The sequence below is a fragment of the Bufo gargarizans genome, chromosome 4, assembly GCF_014858855.1.
Source record: "Bufo gargarizans isolate SCDJY-AF-19 chromosome 4, ASM1485885v1, whole genome shotgun sequence".
Lineage (NCBI taxonomy): Eukaryota > Metazoa > Chordata > Amphibia > Anura > Bufonidae > Bufo > Bufo gargarizans.
The window spans coordinates 360143019-360165047 of NC_058083.1; the positions used below are offsets into that span (position 1 = coordinate 360143019).

The 22029-nt window shown below is 42.9% G+C and overlaps 1 protein-coding gene across 1 annotated transcript in view; it reads left to right on the plus strand.

Annotated features, from left to right (window-relative positions):
- Positions 1–22029, plus strand: part of THBS2 (thrombospondin 2) — a 232807-nt gene that overhangs the window by 76996 nt on the left and 133782 nt on the right. Inside the window, exons 5-10 of the mRNA XM_044289074.1 lie at positions 10564–10751; positions 10931–11071; positions 16383–16476; positions 17414–17584; positions 17680–17856; positions 19132–19305. Of these exons, the coding sequence (XP_044145009.1) occupies positions 10564–10751; positions 10931–11071; positions 16383–16476; positions 17414–17584; positions 17680–17856; positions 19132–19305 (945 nt within the window). The remainder of the gene's footprint in view (positions 1–10563; positions 10752–10930; positions 11072–16382; positions 16477–17413; positions 17585–17679; positions 17857–19131; positions 19306–22029) is intronic.

The window sequence follows — 22029 nt, forward strand, 5'->3', positions numbered from 1 at the left end:
GGTGGATCAACCAAAGTTTTATGGACTTTGGGCAGTATATAAATCACTGGGGTGATGGGATGAGGGACAATCAGATATTCAGAGAGTCTTTGATCTATAACACCTGCAATTAAAGCATCAGAAACACATTGTTCTATCAACCGTACAATTTGAAATTTGGGATCATGAGATATCATGTTATACACCTTAACATCATCTAACTGCCTTAAAATTTCCTGGATATATTTGGCAGTATCCATTACTACCACCGAACCACCTTTGTCGGCAGGTTTTATAGTTAACTCTTTGTCATTTCTCAATTCTGTTAACACATAGGCCTCCGCCGCAGTGAGGTTTGGGAATCTGAAGCCATCAGAACGTGGGAGCGCTCTAAGCAACCCAACTTCCTTTTTAACGGCCGAGGCATACGCATCAACGGCAGGCTCATTTATTACTGGAACAAATGAACTCGGATTGAACAAATTAAACATATGACATGAAAATTCACTCTGTCTGCCTGTCTGGTCCCCACTGGTTCCTTGGAACCATACCTTGAGTTTCAAGGAACGAAAAAAATTATTTAAATCAGACTCCAAGTCAAGCCAATTTACCTGTGAATTGGGACAGAAGGATAGGCCTTTAGACAAAACGGTTGATTGTGCAGGGGTTAAAACTTTAGAAGACAAGTTAATAACAGCTATTTCTTCAATTTGGGGTATTGAGTCTGTGTTTTTGCACTGCGTTTTTTTTTTACCTCGTCGGTATCGGCGACCGCCTCTTCTGGTGCGATTCTTTTTGCTACATTTGTGTCCACTTTGTTCCCTAAAAAAGACTCTGTTTCTCCTCTGTGTGGCTGATTATTTTTCCTTGACTTTTTATTATGTTCTCTGGTATTGTTGTAAACCAGATTTCCAGGTTGCCAATTGTAGATATCTCCCTTTTTGTAGTCTTCAGAATCACGAGCCCATTTGATTCTTTTGCCATCTTCTAAGTCAGCCTGTAGTTGTTGTAATTGTAGTTGTAACACATCCTTAAATTGCGTGTAGTCATCCTCAGACATAAGTGTGTGTAATCGTTGCTCTGTCTGCAACAGTTCCACTGTCAATGCGGTTACTTCTTCTTGCAAAAATTCTATATTTAATAATATGAAGTCCATTGAGTATTTATTAGACAGAGCTTCAAAACGTTTGCAGAAAGGATCATTATTAGCAAATAAATTGGGCCGTAGATGGGATTGCATCCCTCTGGGGATCTTTTGTTCTTTAAAATAATGTCCTAAAGTAGTCATATGCAGTTTCAGAGATAGAATACGTCTGGATAAATTTTCATACCTCCGTTTCAATTCTTTTGGAGACGGAGTAGTGAGGAAAGCCGAATCTCCCTCGATGCCGCCGATGATGCGTTCCGTATCCTCCTGCGTGAAGACGCAGCCTCCATGTGTGTCAAAATGCGCCATTGATGGTTTAGCAAAAAAGGGGAGGAAACCGACAAAAAAGCCAAAAAGGAAAAGCAGTAAACAGGATAGGTGTGCTGAGCCAATATCACAATGATATGCAGACAAAAAATAACTGGCAGCACCAACTTGTTGGTGGGTGCAAAGTCCAAGTACGGCAACTGGAAATTACCCACTTCAATATAATGAAAAAATTGGACTGCACTCCAGACGGTTCCTTATGGTAAAACGAGTGAAGTTTATTCACACATGTGATAGCAGCAAAAAAGCGATGTTTCGGCTCAACATGAGCCTTTCTCAAGCATTGATACAAGTGTACAAACCAACATATATAGGTGGTTTGACAGACGGGCAGACAGAGTGAATTTTCATGTCATATGTTTAATTTGTTCAATCCGAGTTCATTTGTTCCAGTAATAAATGAGCCTGCCGTTGATGCATATGCCTCGGCCGTTAAAAAGGAAGTTGGGTTGCTGAGAGCGCTCCCATGTTCTGATGGCTTCAGATTCCCAAACCTCACTGCGGCAGAGGCCTACGCGTTAACAGAATTGAGAAATGACAAAGAGTTAACTATAAAACCTGCCGACAAAGGTGGTTCGGTGGTAGTAATGGATACTGCCAAATATATCCAGGAAATTTTAAGGCAGTTAGATGATGTTAAGGTGTATAACATGATATCTCATGATCCCAAATTTCAAATTGTACGGTTGATAGAACAATGTGTTTCTGATGCTTTAATTGCAGGTGTTATAGATCAAAGACTCTCTGAATATCTGATTGTCCCTCATCCCATCACCCCAGTGATTTATATACTGCCCAAAGTCCATAAAACTTTGGTTGATCCACCTGGGCGTCCCATAGTTTCTGGGACGGATTCAGTATTTGGGCATGTTGCAATCTTTTTGGACAAGGTACTGCGTGATTATTCAACTGGGGGGCAATCATATATGAGGGACACATCTGATTTTTTGATTAAGCTTAGGGAGACCAACCTAATGGAAACTGATTCCGTCATATTGGTTTCCTTCGACGTAGTATCTTTATATACTTCAATTGAACATCAAAAAGGGATCAATGCTGTACAAAGCATGTTAGATATGTCTACATTGACACCTGAGGCTTGCCAGTTTATCATTAGATTACTTACCATCGTTCTTGAGTTCAATTATTTTCTTTTTCAAGACACCTATTATGTCCAAAAACGAGGCGTGGCGATGGGGTCCAACGTGGCCCCAACGTACGCAAATATCTATATGCGCCGGTTTGAGGAAGACGTCGTCTATGGCTCCCACCATGCCCAATATATCAAGGGGTGGTGGAGAGACATAAACTGAGAGTGGGTTATAAAACCCACAGACAGGAACACTACATTGAGATACGAGAGTTGTCACCCTCGCAGTATGATTAAACACTTGCCGTACTCTCAGTTTTTGAGGGCAAGGAGAATAGTCACTGATGAGACTGTCCTTGACAAAACAGTTGATGAAATGATCTCTAAATTTAAAGCACGGGGATACCCTAGCAAATTATTGCAAATACAGAAAGATAAAGCTCTAGCCATGGATAGAGATTCGTTGTTACAAGTCAACAATAAAAATAAAAATAAAAAGAGTGATAGGAGAGTCACATTTGTGTCTACTTACTCCGAACTTAGCAATGATGTGAATAAGATCTTGAAACGACATTGGCCCATATTAAGTGGCTGCAAAACAATTGTGCCAGAATTTAAGGTACCTCCCCTCTGTGCATATAGAAGGTGTAAAAATATTAGAGACCAACTCGTCAGAGCTGATGTGGGACCAAAAACCACCACCAGACAGACTACATTGGCACCATCGGGCACGGGGTGTTTCCCGTGTCTGCATTGTGTCAATTGCCAGTTTATCAGGAGATCCAGGTCTTTCACACATCCTAACACTGGTATATCATATCCCATCAAATTCCATTTATCCTGTGACTCTACTTTTGTAGTGTATGTCCTCTCTTGCCCCTGTCATCTATTGTATGTAGGGGAAACATCGACTGACCTGAAGACTAGGCTCAACAATCATAGGTTTACTATTAGAAAGGGCCGGATGGATCTTCCAGTACCTAAGCATTTTTCACTCAAACAACATAGTGAAAAAGACTTAAGATGCTGGATCATTGATCAGATACAAATGCCTCGTAGGGGAGGTGATCGTATACTATTACTTAAAAAGAAAGAATCATTCTGGATTCAAACTCTTAATACTCTACAACCTAACGGTTTGAATATTGATTACAGACATGGAGGTGGTCTGTGAGGGAATAAGTTTGCCTAAGATACACTGTTGATGAGATTGTGTCATGTATTCTCCTGCTGAAGATAAGTTCATTGATAAAAAATATATAAAAAATGAAAAAGATTATAAAATTAACAAAAATTAGTAAAACAAAGTTAATGGCTTTTTTGAGTGTTACTATCATCACTAATTTTGTGTATTGTTACAGATTCACTGGGATTCAAAAGAATTTGGGATTCAAAAGAAATGGAAGAACAATGATGAGCCTTGATGGTGGATGAGGAGCCCACAATGTTCCGTAGTATATATATTTTTTCATCTGATGATGTAAATAATTATGCTCTTCTCTCGGGGAGTGCTATTTATGTCTCGATCGCATATAAGGCATGATAATATGGGAATTGGCTATTTTGACTGTTTATAATATACAGTTTTGGCATATAATGAGGAGAACCCTCCTGGTCACAAGTTGCAGCTTGTATGCGACCCGTGATGCTGGAGGTGCTGACGTACTTACAGCATTGGGGTCGCTTTGTAGGGGATAGTTTCCAAACTTGGAAAAGTGGGAACGATCCCCTTGGCTGACATTAGTGGAAATTATCCACTGTGACCGGAGAATAAATGCAGGAACTCAGCATTCAGCAGAGAATACATATTGGCCAAATTCCCTTTATAGAAATGGAGACACTGAATCTCAAATATGTGAGTGCGCATGCGCTCCTTCTTCTGTGGATAGCTAACGCGATCAGACATGAGTCATCAATGTGCGCCTGTTACGTAACAAGGAATCGACAGCACTGAAATCAGCTGGAGTTACGAGGACGCCGGGTAATGACAGGTATGCGATCCAGACATGCGCACTGGCTCCTGAGAGACGCGCTCAACAACATGACGGCATATGTGGGCTGCATTATTCCGCCAGGTATAAGCTCATCATTGTACCCCCGAAACACATGTGCACAATTAATGGATTATCAAATCTGATGAATGTATTAGGAATAGCTGGCCACACTTATGGATTTAAATGTATTTACATGCAATAGCTAGCCATATTATATATTTGTTTTTCTGATAGCACTAGTCACTTTATTCATGATCACTGGGATGTGTCCCTTTTTAACTTATATGAAATTAAACACAATTTTTTTTACCAAGTGTCAATTATGTGGATATGTCTAATGATTTGATTGGTTCACCTATATATGTTGGTTTGTACACTTGTATCAATGCTTGAGAAAGGCTCATGTTGAGCCGAAACGTCGCTTTTTTGCTGCTTTCACATGTGTGAATAAACTTCACTCGTTTTACCATAAGGAACCGTCTGGAGTGCAGTCCAATTTTTTCATTATATTGAAGTGGGTAATTTCCAGTTGCCGTACTTGGACTTTGCACCCACCAACAAGGTGGTGCTGCCAGTTATTTTTTGTCTGTATACATATATATATATATATATATATATATATATACATACATACATATGTACACATATACATACACAGTACAGACCAAAAGTTTGGACACACCTCATTCAAAGAGTTTTCTTTATTTTCATGACTTTGAAAATTGTAGATTCACACTGAAGGCATCAAAACTATGAATTAACACATGTGGAATTATATACATAACAAAAAAGTGTAAAACAACTGAAAATATGTTATATTCTAGGTTCTTCAAAGTAGCCAACTTTTGCTTTGATTACTGCTTTGCACACTCTTGGCATTCTCTTGATGAGCTTCAAGAGGTAGTCACCTAAAATGGTTTTCACTTCATAGGTGTGCCCTGTCAGGTTCAATAAGTGGGATTTCTTGCCCTATAAATGGGGTTGGGAGCATCAGTTGCGTTGTGGAGAAGTCAGGTGGACACACAGCTGATAGTCCTACTGAATAGACTGTTAGAATTTGTATTATGGCAAAAAAAAAAACGAGTGGCCATCATTACTTTAAGAAATGAAGGTCAGTCAGTCCGAAAAATTGGAAAAACTTTGAAAGCGTCCCCAAGTGCAGTCACAAAAACCATCAAGCGCTACAAAGAAACTGGCTCACATGCGGACCACCCCAGGAAAGGAAGACCAAGAGTCACCTCTGCTGCGGAGGATAAGTTCATCCAAGTCACAAGCCTCAGAAATCGCAGGTTAACAGCAGCTCAGATTAGAGACCAGGTAAATGCCACACAGAGTTCGAGCAGCAGACACATCTCTAGAACAACTGTTAAGAGGAGACTGTGTGAATCAGGCCTTCATGGTAGAATATCTGCTGCTAAGGACAGGCAACAAGCAGAAGAGACTTGTTTGGGCTAAAGAACACAAGGATTGGACATTAAACCAGTGGAAATCTGTGCTTTGGTCTGACGGGTCCAAATTTGAGATCTTTGGTTCCAACCACCGTGTCTTTGTGGGACGCAGAAAAGGTGAACGGATGGACTCTACATGCCTGGTACCCACCGTGAAGCATGGAGGAGGAGGTGTGATGGTGTGGGGGTGCTTTGCTGGTGACACTGTTGGGGATTTATTCAAAATTGAAGGCATACTGAACCAGCATGGCTACCACAGCATCTTGCAGCGGCATGCTATTCCATCCGGTTTGCGTTTAGTTGGACCATCATTTATTTTTCAACAGGACAATGACCCCAAACACACCTCCAGGCTGTGTAAGGGTTATTTGACCATGAAGGAGAGTGATAGGTTGCTGCGCCAGATGACCTGGCCTCCACAGTCACCGGACCTGAACCCAATCGAGATGGTTTGGGGTGAGCTGGACCGCAGAGTGAAGGCAAAAGGGTCAACAAGTGCTAAGCATCTCTGGGAACTCCTTCGAGACTGTTGGAAGACCATTTCAGGTGACTACCTCTTGAAGCTCATCAAGAGAATGCCAAGAGTGTGCAAAGCAGTAATCAAAGCAAAAGGTGGCTACTTTGAAGAACCTAGAATATGAAATATGTTTAGTTGTTTCACACTTTTTTAATGTATATAATTCCACATGCGTTAATTCATAGTTTTGAGGCCTTCAGTGTGAATCTACAATTTTCATAGTCATGAAAATAAAGAAAACTCTTTGAATGAGAAGGTGTGTCCAAGCTTTTGGTCTGTACTGTATATATATATATATATATATATATATATAGTAATATGGGGGGAAGATCGCTCCAATAAACCAGGTGCATGAGCCAGCCCAGGGTTAAATAAAACTGATATTTATTTTCCAAAACGAAAATAGGTACAGCTTCCAGCAGCCAAGGTCCAAACAAACCCAACTTAAAGTCCGCTTAGTTCAGTACAACATAATCAATCGAACAGTCCGTTCAAAATAAAAATATTTTTACCCTGGGTTCTTTTTAGTCCGTGGTAGATTCCAGTCGGCTTTCTTGCCAAACTTTCCACATGTCCTCAGTTTCCAGCTGTGTTCACAGCCAGCCACAGCAGTGTGTCCACCACACCACACACTCCCTCACTCACTTCCCCTGTGGGTACCGGATCCTAGGTAGTGCTTTCTTAAAGGCACCACAACCCAAATATTGGTGATACATACAGACGTGGACAAAATTGTTGGTACCCTTTGGTCAATGAAAGAAAAAGTCACAATGGTCACAGAAATAACTTTAATCTGACAAAAGTAATAATAAATTAAAATTCTATAAATGTTAACCAATGAAAGTCAGACATTGTTTTTCAACCATGCTTCAACAGAATTATGTAAAAAAATAAACTCATGAAACAGGCATGGACAAAAATGATGGTACCCCTAACTTAATATTTTGTTGCGCAACCTTTTGAGGCAATCACTGCAATCAAACGCTTCCTGTAACTGTCAATGAGACATCTGCACCTCTCAGCAGGTATTTTGGCCCACTCCTCATGAGCAAACTGCTCCAGTTGTGTCCGGTTTGAAGGGTGCCTTTTCCAGACTGCATGTTTCAGCTCCTTCCAAAGATGCTCAATAGGATTGAGGTCAGGGCTCATAGAAGGCCACTTTAGAATAGTCCAATTATTTCCTCTTAGCCATTCTTGGGTGTTTTTAGCGGTGTGTTTTGGGTCATTGTCCTGTTGCAAGACCCATGACCTGCGACTGAGACCAAGCTTTCTGACACTGGCTAGTACATTTCTCTCTAGAATTCCTTGATAGTCTTGAGATTTCATTGTACCCTGCACAGATTCAAGACACCCTGTGCCAGACGCAGCAAAGCAGCCCCAGAACATAACAGAGCCTCCTCCATGTTTCACAGTAGGGACAGTGTTCTTTTCTTGATATGCTTCATTTTTTCGTCTGTGAACATACAGCTGATGTGCCTTGGCAAAAACTTCGATTTTTGTCTCATCTGTCCACAGGACATTCTCCCAGAAGCTTTGTGGCTTGTCAACATGTAGTTTGGCATATTCCAGTCTTGCTTTTTTATGATTCGTTTTCAACAATGGTGTCCTCCTTGGTCGTCTCCCATGTAGTCCACTTTGGCTCAAACAACGACGGATGGTGCGATCTGACACTGATGTTCCTTGAGCATGAAGTTCACCTTGAATCTCTTTAGAAGTCTTTCTAGGCTCTTTTGTTACCATTCGGATTATCCGTCTCTTAGATTTGTCATCAATTTTCCTCCTGCGGCCACGTCCAGGGAGGTTGGCTACAGTCCCATGGATCTTAAACTTATGAATAATATGTGCAACTGTACTCACAGGAACATCTAGTTGCTTGGAGATGGTCTTATAGCCTTTACCTTTAACATGCTTGTCTATAATTTTCTTTCTGATCTCTTGAGACAGCTCTTTCCTTTGCTTCCTCTGGTCCATGTCGAGTGTGGTACACACCATATCACCAAACAACACAGTGATTACCTGGAGCCATATATATAGGCCCAATGGCTGATTACAAGGTTGTAGACACCTGTGATGCTAATTAGTGGACACACCTTGAATTAACATGTCCCTTTGGTCACATTATGTTCTGTGTTTTCTAGGGGTACCATCATTTTTGTCCATGCCTGTTTCATGAGTTTATTTTTTTACATAATTCTGTTGAAGCATGGTTGAAAAACAATGTCTGACTTTCATTGGTTAACATTTATAGAATTTTAATTTATTATTACTTTTGTCAGATTAAAGTTATTTCTGTGACCATTGTGACTTTTTCTTTCATTGACCAAAGGGTACCAACAATTTTGTCCACGTCTGTATCTATCACTGAGGACCTAACCTTGGCGTCCTTTACAATATATATATATATATATATATATATATATATATATATATATATACAGTACAGACTGAAAGTTTGGACACACCTTTTCATTCAAATAGTTTTCTTGAAGGAGTTACCAGAGATGCTTAGCACTTGTTGGCCCTTTTGCCTTCACTCTGCGGTCCAGCTCACCCCAAACCATCTCAATTGGGTTCAGGTCCGGTGACTGTGGAGGCCAGGTCATCTGGCTCAGCACCCCATTACTCTCCTTCATGGTCAAATAGCCCTTACACAGCCTGAAGGTGTGTTTGGGGTTATTGTGCTGTTGAAAAAATAAATGATGGTCCAACTAAACGCAAACCGGATGAAATAGCATGCCGCTGCAAGATGCTGTGGTAGCCATGCTAGTTCAGTATGCCTTCAATTTTGAATAAATCCCCAACAGTGTCACCAGCAAAGCACCCCCACACCATCACACCTCCTCCTCCATGCTTCACGGTGGGAACCAGGCATGTAGAGTCTAACCGTTCACCTTTTCTGCGTCGCACAAAGACACGGTGGTTGGAACCAAAGACCTCAAATTTGGACTCATCAGACCAAAGCACAGATTTTCACAGGTGTAATGTTCATTCCTTGTGTTCTTTAGCCCAAACAAGTCTCTTCTGCTTGTTGCCTGTCCTTAGCGGTGGTTTCCTAGCAGATATTCTACTATGAAGGCCTGATTCACACAGTCTCCTCTTAACAGTTGTTCTAGAGATGTGTCTGCTGCTAGAACTCTGTGTGGCATTGACCTGGTCTCTAATCTGAGCTGCTGCAATTTCTGAGACTTGTGACTCAGATGAACTTATCCTCCGCAGCATAGGTGACTCTTGGTCTTCCTTTCCTGGGGCGGTCTGCATGTGAGCCAGTTTCTTTGTAGCACTTGATGGTTTTTGTGACTGCACTTGGGGACACTTTCAAAGTTTTTCAAATTTTTCGGACTGACTGACCTTCATTTCTAAAAGTAATGATGGCCACTCGTTTTTCTTTACTTAGCTGCTTTTTTCTTGCCATAATACAAATTCTAACAGTCTATTCAGTAGGACTATCAGCTGTGTATCCACCTGACTTCTCCACAACGCAACTGATGCTCCCAACCCCATTTATAAGGCAAGAAATCCCACTTATTACACCTGACAGGGCACACCTGTGAAGTGAAAACCATTTCAGGTGACTACCTCTTGAAGCTCATCAAGAGAATGCCAAGAGTTTGCAAAGCAGTAATCAATGCAAAAGGTGGCTACTTTAAAGAACCTAGAATATGACATATTTTCAGTTGTTTCACACTTTTTTGTTATGTATATAATTCCACATGTGTTAATTCATAGTTTTGATGCCTTCAGTGTGAATCTGCAATTTTCATAGTCATGAAAATAAAGAAAACTCTTTGAATGAGAAGGTGTGTCCAAACTTTTGGTCTGTACTGTATATAGTGAACCACTCGTCTAGCACTGAATGCAGCAGAAGGTGGACCAGAATTTCAGCCACATGAGGGGGAAGGGGGCACTACCAGAGAGGAAATTGTAATGTACATAAAACATAGCTATATTTTTCCATATATAATGCAATGATACTTCATGTAAAGTGTTGCAGTCATTGCCTAGAAACACTTCTATAGAATTGCCTTATTAAGTAAGGTATCCTATATTTTTTGTCTTTCTAGGTGATAATGCAATCAGTGAGAATACAGATATGATCCATCTCACACCTATCACCGAATATGTGGGGAAAAAAGAAGATAGACAAGTTGACTTCTGTGATCGATCATGTGAAGAGCTAGGGACTATGTTTACTGAATTGTCTGGACTCCGTGTTATTGTCAATAATCTGCTGGAAAACCTTCAGAAAGTGGTACGTTTCACTTTTCCACAGACTAACTATTCCTGTAATATTCCTTACTAGATTATTATAGGATTATCATGATATTATTGTTATGTTAATTATATTTCCAGGTATGTATATGAATATAATTGATATATTATAGGATCATGAACATCTAAATGTTTCCTTTATTTCATAAATGATTTCAGTCTGAAGAAAATCAGGAGTTGTGGGAGCTGATTGGCCCCAACAGAACCCTAAGGAATCAGTCAGTGTGCTGGCAGGATGGGCGCATCTTTGCCGATAATGAGGACTGGATTGTAGATAGCTGCACAAAATGCACCTGCCAGGTAACATAATCCCTCATGATGAATAATTATTAATGACATTTTGTAAAAATAAAGACTCTTTTGCTCCTGGACATGATATCTTCAGGAAATGCTTTCAGTCCACTGTAAGATCACCATCGTTATTTATAGTAATAGTGCACACTGTACAATAAATTTAGCACGACTCACTAGATATGTTAAATACATATATTATACCTGCAAAAGGAATAGGCAAAAAAGCACAAAAAAGCTTAGAAAAACCTGCATTAAAAATCAGCATAGATTCAGTGCTGATTTTAAAAGCTTGTTTTCAAAATCCATCATGTGAAGGTACCCTCAGTGCAGTGGTATTGCATGAGCGATCAAGTGATCACACTAAGTTCCCTAGTAGGCTTTATAAAAAGGTTTTTAGAAAATGCATAAATATATTTAAAGGGGTTGTCTCATCTAGGATATGCCACCATTGACTGATAGGTGCGGGTCACACTGCTGGGACCCGCACCTATATCGAGAACGAAGGGGGACAAATTGCTCCTGCCACCACCAAGTGATCTCCGCATAGAAGTGAATGGCAGCACACCGCACATAAACATCCACCACTCCCATTCACTTCTATGGGCCTGACGGTAATAGCCGAGCCAGCATTCAACTATTTTCAGCGGCCCTATAGAAATGAATGGAGGGCGGCTGTGCATGCGCAGTGCACCCTACACCACTTTCCTAGAAATATGCCCCCATTGTCTCACATAAGACACCCCCTTTAAGAAATAAAAAATACAGAACCCCTTTTTCTTATTTAAAGAAAGCCTGTCATCACAAAATGCTATCAATAGCTTGTGTCCATCCACTGCAATTATATATACAGTATATGTTAATGAGCAAATATCGGACTGCACTCCAGACGGTTCTTCAGTAAAACAGTGTGTTTTTATTCACCCATATGGTGGCAAAGAGCGACGTTTCGGCTCATACATGAGCCTTTCTCAAGCATTGGTAAAAAGTGAACAACATACATATAAAGGTGTGTCAATCAAAACAATTAGTGCATCAACATAATTGGTACTTTAGAAAAATATGTATAAGAAATATCCAAATATCGATAGAAAGATCATAATCATCATAATTAATAAAGTGACGAGTGCTACAAGTGAATAGAGTGTACAATATGAAAAAATTTCATATAATATCACATCAAATACATAATTGCTTACAACTGCACCACATCCATAAATAATTAGTGCATAAACTATAATTATAAACATGTGCGGGAGGAGGAAACTAATGAATTGATACCTGGAAGAGTGATAGTGCCCACATATACCATTGCGCTGTTCAGCGCGTCCCTGGGATACCATTGCGCATGTCCCGATCGCAACCACATCACTGGCAGGCGTCCGCACGGAGACGCACGTGCGTCGCAGTGTCACATGTTGATGACCCAAGCGCCGCACATTGCAGTCACTCGCAGCATCCTTCCATCAATGACCACAGGAGGCAACGCATGCGCATCAGCGTCACCATACTGGCAACCGCCATATTAGAAAGGGGAAAATTGCCAGATAATTTATTCAATCCTTGCCTGTCACGGATGGTGTAACAGAAAACAAGAAGTTACAAATAAGGATCTGACTGGCTTGATCCAAAACTAAGGAACAAAAGGGTGACCCCTATTAACCACTTCAACCCCGCTAGCTAAAACCCCCTTCATGACCGGGCCACTTTTTACACTTCTGCACTACACTACTTTCACTGTTTATCGCTCGGTCATGCAACTTACCACCCAAATGAATTTTACCTCCTTTTCTTCTCACTAATAGAGCTTTCATTTGGTGGTATTTCATTGCTGCTGACATTTTTACTTTTTTTGTTATTAATCGAAATGTAACGATTTTTTTGCAAAAAAATTACATTTTTCACTTTCAGCTGTAAAATTTTGCAAAAAAAACAACATCCATATATACATTTTTCATTAAATTTATTGTTCTACATGTCTTTGATAAAAAAAAATGCTTGGGCAAAAAAAAATGGTTTGGGTAAAAGTTATAGCGTTTACAAACTATGGTACAAAAATGTGAATTTCCGCTTTTTGAAGCAGCTCTGACTTTCTGAGTACCTGTCATGTTTCCTGAGGTTCTACAATGCCCAGACAGTAGAAAAACCCCACAAATGACCCCATTTCGGAAAGTAGACACCCTAAGGTATTCGCTGATGGGCATAGTGAGTTCATAGAACTTTTTATTTTTGGTCACAAGTTAGCGGAAAATGATGATTTTAATTTTAATTTTTTTTTTCTTACAAAGTCTCATATTCCACTAACTTGTGACAAAAAAAATAAATTCTAGGAACTCGCCGTGCCCCTCACGGAATACCTTGGGGTGTCTTCTTTCCAAAATGGGGTCACTTGTGGGGTAGTTATACTGCCCTGGCAATTTAGGGGCCCAAATGTGTGAGAAGTACCTTGCAATCAAAATCTGTAAAAAATGGCCTGCGAAATCTGAAAGGTGCACTTTGGAATGTGTGCCCCTTTGCCCACCTAGGCTGCAAAAAAGTGTCACACATCTGGTATCGCCGTACTCAGGAGAAGTTGGGGAATGTGTTTTGGGGTGTCATTTTACATATAACCATGCTGGGTGAGAGAAATATCTTGGCAAAAGATAACTTTTCCCATTTTTTTATACAAAGTTGGCATTTGACCAAGATATTTTTCTTACCCAGCATGGGTATATATAAAATGACACCCCAAAACACATTGCCCAACTTCTCCTGAGTACGGCGATACCAGATGTGTGACACTTTTTTGCAGCCTAGATGCGCAAAGGTGTCCAAATTCCTTTTAGGAGGGCATTTTTAGACATTTGGATCCCAGACTTCTTCTCACACTTTCGGGCCCCTAAAAAGCCAGGGCAGTAGAAATACCCCACATGTGACCCCACTTTGGAAAGAAGACTCCCCAAGGTATTCAATGAGGGGCATGGCGAGTTCATATAAATTTTTTATTTTTTTTTGCATAAGTTAGTGGACATTTTTTTTTTTGTTTTTTTCTCACAAAGTCTCACTTTCCGCTAACTTAGGATAAAACATTTCAATCTTTCATTCAATATGCCCCTCACGGAATACCTTGGGGTGTCTTCTTTCCGAAATGGGGTCACATGTGGGGTATTTATACTGCCCTGGCTTTTTAGGGGCCCTAAAGCGTGAGAAGAAGTCTGGAATATAAATGTCTAAAAATGTTTACGTATTTGGATTCCGTGAGGGTTATGGTGAGTTCATTAACCCCTGTCATTGATCACCCCCCTGTCATTGATCACCCCCCTGTAAGGCTCCATTCAGACGTCCGTATGATTTTTACGGATCCATGGATACATGGATCGGATCCGCAAAACACATGCGGACGTCTGAATGGAGCCTTACAGGGGGGTGATCAATGACAGGGGGGTGATCAATGACAGGGGGTGATCAGGGAGTGTATATGGGTGATCACCCGCCTGTCATTGATCACCCCCCTGTAAGGCTCCATTCAGACGTCCGCATGTGTTTTGCGGATCCGATCCATGTATCCATGGATCCGTAAAAATCATACGGACGTCTGAATGGAGCCTTACAGGGGGGTGATCAATGACAGGGAAGTGATCAGGGAATCTATATGGGTGATCATCCGCCTGTCATTGATCACCCCCCTGTAAGGCTCCATTCAGACGTTCGTATGTGTTTTGCGGATCCGATCCATGTATCCATGGATCCGTAAAAATCATACGAACGTCTGAATGGGGCCTGACAGGGGGTGATCAATGACAGGGGGGTGATCAATGACAGGGGGGTGATCATGGGTGATCAGGGGTTCATAAGGGGTTAATAAGTGACGGGGGGGGTGTAGTGTAGTGTGGTGTTTGGTGCGACTTTACTGACCTACCTGTGTCCTCTGGTGGTCAATCCTAACAAAAGGGACCACCAGAGGACCAGGTAGCAGGTATATTAGACGCTGGCAGGCTGGAGATCCACTCGCTTACCTTCCATTCCTGTGAGCGCGCGCGCCTGTGTGTGCGCGTTCACAGGAAATCTCGGCCCTCGCGAGATGACGCGTATATGCGTCACTGTGCGCAGGGCTGCCGCCTCCGGACCGCACATCTGCGTTAGGCGGTCCGGAGGCGGTTAAAGCCCTGAAGCTCTCCCTGCCTTCTCAGCCCATGCAAAGATCTCAGTGATAGAAGGTTGCATGTCCACGTACCTAGACTGAATGACACCTGCAAACCCTATAATAGTGAGGGGACACGACCACCAGCTCCCTGCACTTAATACGGAGGGAGTCAGGGTCACCTAGAACCAAGCCAACAGGAAAACAACAAATACAAAAATAGACTTATCTGAAAACCCAGCTGTAGCATCTTCTAGCAGAGAACACAATCCAGGATGTAATATAAACCGCAAGGAGAGGCAGTATGGGGAGGAGATATATAGGGAGGCAATCACTGCTAATAGACAACAGCTGGGAGAGGGAGGAGAGATGTCAAAACAAAAGCAAAACAACAGAAGATCATGCAGGAGGTACTGAAGAACGTCTATCAGAACTTTTCAAAGATCTGGTGGTGACATTGTCCTAATAGCACACCGTCGTCTCCGTTCTACAAAAACAGTCACTGTGGGTGAATCCCACTGCCGGGCAGGTTATAAAAGTCTCCATCTTTTCCAAGAAGTATGACCCCATTCTAGTCCTTACCCCAACGCTGCAAGCACGTCAGTGCCAACAGCATTGTGGGTCCCTATCCTGCTTCAATACGTGGCAATGGTATCCCAGGGACGCGCTGAACAGCGCAATGGTATATGTCGCCACTATCACTCTTCCAGGTATCAATTCATTAGTTTCCTCCTCCCGTACCAATGCTTGAGAAAGGCTCATGTATGAGCCGAAACGTTGCTCTTTGCCACCATATGGGTGAATAAAAACACACTCTTTTACTGAAGAACCGTCTGGAGTGCAGTCCGATTTTTGCTCTTTATAAGTGGGTAAGCACCAGTTACCATACTTGGACATTGCACCTGTTTTTTACTCTATATCCTGTTTTGGGTGGTGCTGCCAGTGTTTTTTTCTATTACAGTATATGTTAATGGGTATGGAAGTTGAGGGACCAACAACTCCTTTTATTTAATGAAAAACACTGGGCAATGCACTGTGCTACAGAATTAGACAAATTTTCAGCACCATATCTTTTTTATAGCATATAATATGCAAGGTTACATAATGTTTTAGAATTAGAAGTTCCCCTATTTTGTATGATGTGGCTCTTGATTACCGTTTATAACTTTTTTATTTTGTAATTTTAATTTTATTAAACAGAGTTCAAAAACAGTTTGCCACCAGATCACTTGCCCAACCGTTCACTGTGACAACCCATCGTTTGTGGAAGGAGAGTGTTGCCCAAATTGTCTGTGTAAGTGTCCTATTGTAAGGGTTCTCCCACAAAAAATTGTCTACAGTTTTCAAACCAGCACCTGGATCTCAATACTTTTGTAATTGCATGTAATTAAAAATGTAGCACAGACACTGAGGTATTCTATAAAATGTGTCTGAATAGCGTCACCTGCTGTTTGTTTTCTTATTTCTTTGACCTACTCACTGGATGACCGCACATGCTCAGTTTCATCCTTCAACTGGCTCCTGAGCTGTGATACCAGCACAAACAAAGGGGAGTGAAAGGAGCGTTTTTAGGCTGAATGCTATGTTTTTTTAATGACATGTATTAGAAGAAATGTTCAGTGGGGGCAATGATTTAATGTAACCCTATTTAATGAAGTGGGACAACCCCTTTAATAACAAAAAAAATAAAAATTTCAGCAGCAATGAAATACCACCAAATATTTGATATGATCGGGCGCTCGCGCATGCGCAGAACTATGCGACGTGCGCGCTCACAGTGTGAGTGAGAGGCCGGCTGTAGGATCGCAATAGTTACCAGTGCGCAGGTGCGGCATGGATGCGGCCGGCGAGATGCGGCCGTATCCATGGGATACCAGCACAAACAAAGGGGAGTGAAAGGAGCGTTTTTAGGCTGAATGCTATGTTTTTTTTTATGACATGTATTAGAAGAAATGTTCAGTGGGGGCAATGATTTAATGTAACCCTATTTAATGAAGTGGGACAACCCCTTTAATAACAAAAAAAGTAAAAATGTCAGCAGCAATGAAATACCACCAAATGAAAGCTCTATTAGTGAGAAGAAAAGGAGGTAAAATTCATTTGGGTGGTAAGTTGCATGAGGTGGGGCTGAGGTGGTTAAAATGCTAATAAAATATTATTTAAAATTTAAAACATGATGTTTTGTTTACTTTGGGCTATTCATATGGTCATTTCATCCTGTCCTTGAATAGCATCAGACAGTGAAGCTGGCTGGTCTCCATGGTCTGAATGGACAGAATGCTCTGTAACTTGTGGCTCAGGAACTCAACAGCGTGGAAGGTCATGTGATGCAACCATTAGCACATGCCCTGGCTCATCAATCCAAACAAGAGCGTGCAATCTTGGGAAATGTGATAACCGCAGTAAGTGAAAACTGATGCATGGATCTTCTCAAGGAACAATATGAACTTTTTCCATTTAAATTTTTAATGTCTGTTTTATTCTCGTTTTTTTAAAGTACGACAGGATGGTGGTTGGAGTCATTGGTCACCATGGTCAGCTTGTTCTGTAACTTGCGGCATTGGTAATATTACTCGTATTCGTTTGTGCAACTCTCCTAAGCCACAGCTCGGAGGCAAAAACTGCATTGGAAGTGGACGTGAAACAAAAGAATGTGAAGGTGTACCATGCCCAAGTAGGTGCTTCTTTACTTTTTAATGTATAATAGAATTTGAATTTCTAATTAAAGGGGTTGTCCGGGATTGGGGACATTGTTGTATTAGTACCCGAGAGACAAACATATGTCACACATGCATGTCCTACCTGCACCACGTATTTCTGAACCCCCGTTTTGATACTGCAAATTATTGGCCGGAAGTGACTATTTTTGCAAAATAAGTGATGCACCGGGTCCCTTGCAGGCAAGGGAAGCCTCTTCCGGCTTCGCAGGGAGCCCGGTGATGTCACCGTCAGTCTAACTCATAATGCAGAGCGCACAGAGGGGCGGTAACTATGTTTGCAGACATCACGTTAAGCCACGCCCCTCCGGTCCGGTGACGTCACCGGGCATGGATCTTTCTACTCAATGGAGGCAGAATGAAGACAGAGCTAGGAGGAGTTTATGGGTGTAAATATGGAGGAGGAATATGTGCTGCTGGAGGTGGGATATGTATGAGGGGGGCAGATCAATGGGGGAGTGGACGATGTGCGGCATGAGAATATGTATGAGGGGGGCGAGTGCAGGGCCGAGTTGAAAGACAGTAGAAACCAGGAGATTCCGCACTGCGCTGGGACCCACAGTGCAGTGCGGCAGGATGTCTTCACAGAAATAAACATCCATGTCAACAATCTGTGGGGGATCATAGAATGCAGCAGGTTTCAAAAATACCTAATAACATCGGGGGAATCTTGACTCAGCTAGTAATAGTGAGTAAACTATATTTGAAAAAATAATTTTGATCCCGGACAACGCCTTTAAGGCATAACCAAATTGATAGAGGGCCTCTCTACTCTCCCCTTGATAGCAGAGGTTGGGGGAGATTCTTTTTGTTCTTGGGTAGATTAGTAGCCACTAGAAGTGTCTGGCTGTGGATTCCTTTCTATGACCACGGCATATACACGCTCAACCAAGCTTGCATGTGTGTGGACAAGTCAGGAGATACAACAGTCATTTGAATGGCTAATGTGTATTGCCAACTTTAGGCTGGGAAGTTGTAACAGCAGTCACATGTAACATTTATGGAGCTATTATTTGGTCAAATTGACACAGACAAAGGTGTTATCCCAGATTTAGACATTCACAACTAATGCTTGAAAGCTCTAAAAATTAAAACATAAATACTTAAAATCTAAAAATCTAATCATTAATATCCTGACACTAGAACTGATTAACATAAGTGCTTATCACATTATTCAGCCTGCAGTTGAAAAATCTCTTCTCAAATATCTTTATTTTTTCCCCGTATTTCAGTTAACGGTAAATGGGGACCTTGGTCACCTTGGTCAAGTTGCACAGTGAGCTGTGGAGGAGGCCTACGAGAGAGGTCTCGTATCTGCAATAACCCCATGCCAAAATATGGAGGAAAGAAATGTGGTGGAGATACTAAAGAAAAAGAAATGTGTAACAAGCAAGATTGTCCTATAGGTGAGAAACATAGTGTTAAAAACATGAATTATTGTTGAACTTGTTAGGTTAATTAAAGGCACATAGAGTATGTGTGTGTGTGTGTGTGTGTGTGTGTGTGTAATCCTCCTGTTAAGGCTAACCATACTGACTGTAGATATGTGTGAAGGCTTTGGCCTGGATTTGTGGGAGGGGCTGAGGTCCGCCTCCAGCCTATTTAGGGCACCCCTCTACCTGGCTCCTGCACCATCCGAGGTCTGAGCTTGAGAGTGAGAGTCGCTTGTGGAGTTAACTGGAGAGTTACTTACGAGTTGCTGTGTTTTCTGAAGTTCGTTGCTTTCGGGTCCAGGATTTGGAGCATTCTGGTTCCATCCGTCCGGCTTCACCTGGTTCTTTGCAGGTCACGTTTGCTCATTAAACTGTGAGTCATCCATATGGTACAGCACAGGGCCTCACGGTTGCCCCTGTACTAGCTCAATTCATTTCACCATTTTTTTATTTCACTCATGTCACAGTTTCGTCACTCCAAAGTCACGGTTTTTCATGTCTGCCACACTTCGGGTCATGCATGTATACGACCACACCGCATCCCCACTCCAAGCACTGCCAGCACGGGTACTAGTTCCCATGGCGGCCACCAACTCCGTTTTCCCTCCTCACCGACACCTCTCTCACACATATCCGCCCCCCTTTCCTCAACCCCCTGGTCCAGCTCAGCGGCATGTCCGCACCCTCATATTCGCCGCATGCTCGCCTCATTCCGGCCGCTCCACATACTCCCCCTCCATAGCCAACACTGCTGCCACGGTCCCCTTTTCCCCACTGCCGCACCAGCCCGCCCCTCCGTCCTCCTGCCGCGCTGCCGATGGCGGCCGCTGCGTCCCAGCGCCTGGTCTGCGCATGCACGGCGGGGGTGCTGCGCGTGCGCGGCCGCGTCGGCGCATGCGCGGTAGCCCGGCGGCCGTCCGCCGGTGCCACGCGTGTGTGTGTGTGTGTGGGGGGGGGGGGGTTCCGCGTGCGCATATCCCTGCTCCAGGCATCACAGTGTCCCGCCCCAGGGTCCAGCCACTGCCCCCCTCCATCAGGCGGCACATTTCAGGGGGGAGCGCAGTCGTTCCCCTTCACACCCCCCCCCTTGGTATTTTCCAAACCACACCCCCACCACGCCGGGCCACAGACCCGGCATCATAAACCCGCCACACCCCCGTGGGCCCGGAGGAAAACATAAGTCAAATCATCAACAAATAAATAAAATCTGTATCATAAGGGACAAACCCACAAAAAAGAAAAAAAAAAAGGGAATAAACCCGCCATGCGTAAAAAAAAAAAAAAAATCAATAAATATAAATACCACTTTCCATGCTTCGAACAGGGTCACAGGAAGAAACCCATCATATAAAAAAAAAAAAAAGAAAAAAGCTTTTTCAAGGGGTCCAATAATACCACAAGAAGGGGCCTCATTTCGCATACCATCCACAATACCGGGACACCGTTGCGGCTCACGTCATAATACTCTCAGGTCATGCTGACGTTCATACCACAGTCAACTCTCGTCATACCACTTTCTGTCTACCCCTCTTTTAGGCGGTCAAGCTTAAACTTATTTACGCTGCACGTATCCAGTGATTCTTTTTCTTGCTACCAGGTACGTACACCTGCTCAAAACGTTTCTTTTCCTTACATTTCAGTCCATCCCGTTAGGGTCAGCGTGCTGGCGTTATGGGCACCGGAATCCCACTAGATTACCCCCTCTTGGCTTCGCCATCGGTTAGTGGTCCGCGAGGCCAACACCCCGCCTCACACGTTTCGGAGGCAGCCGCCCATCGCGCCACTCGTTAGTAAGCCGCCTCGCTGTTGCATAGAGAGGGCCTCACCTGTCACTCCCTTCCCCTAGTTCTGTCTTACAAGTCACCGAGAGGCCTCACGCTCCTACCACCACGTCAGTGGCCTCATCAACCCCTCACGCCAACTCATAGATAGAGCCTCTCAAGCCGCTCGGCAATTAGCAGGGCCTCATCTGTCACCATTCTAGGCTTAATTATTTTGCCATCCGGCATAGCTAGCTTGCCAGCACGATCCTGTGTTTCCCCACACTAACAAACTATTCTGTTTTAGCATGTCTCTGGAAGGAATAGAGAACTTTTCCCTTCCTGGCACTCCTGCTAGATCCATCACCTCAGCCCAGGGAGACGGTCTTGCCAGCCCAGCGTCCATCAGATCCTGGACAATTCCGCGTATCACGACGGAGTTGAGGAGACGGCAGATTCCCTTCCCCGCCACGGCAAGGAAAGCAGAGCTTTTCCGACTACTGCACATGGCAACCAATAACGCAGAGGCAGGGGAAGGACCTAGCCAGTCCAGCTCGGGGGACATACACGCCATGCTGGCCTCTTTGATGACATCCATGGCCAAGGTCAACGACAGGTTGGAAAGGCTGGAATCGGTCACCACGACCCTCTCCTTGGCAGGGCCACCACCGGCAGTGTCACCGGCACCATCCGGTTTGCCAGTGGGCGCGCCATCCGTCAACCCAGATGACCAAGAAGTCAGCCCAGCGCACATGATACCGGAGCACTTGAAAAGGGACATTCTTGAAGGTAAGGATGTGAACCTGGCCTCCCTCCTGATTGCCTCCCAATTGTCGAGAACAAAACTTATGCCTATGACGATGTCTCAGTTGTGGTCAAATCCAGGGATGCCCGCCTCAATAGAAAACTGACTATTCCAGAATTTGTTTTGGCTTTC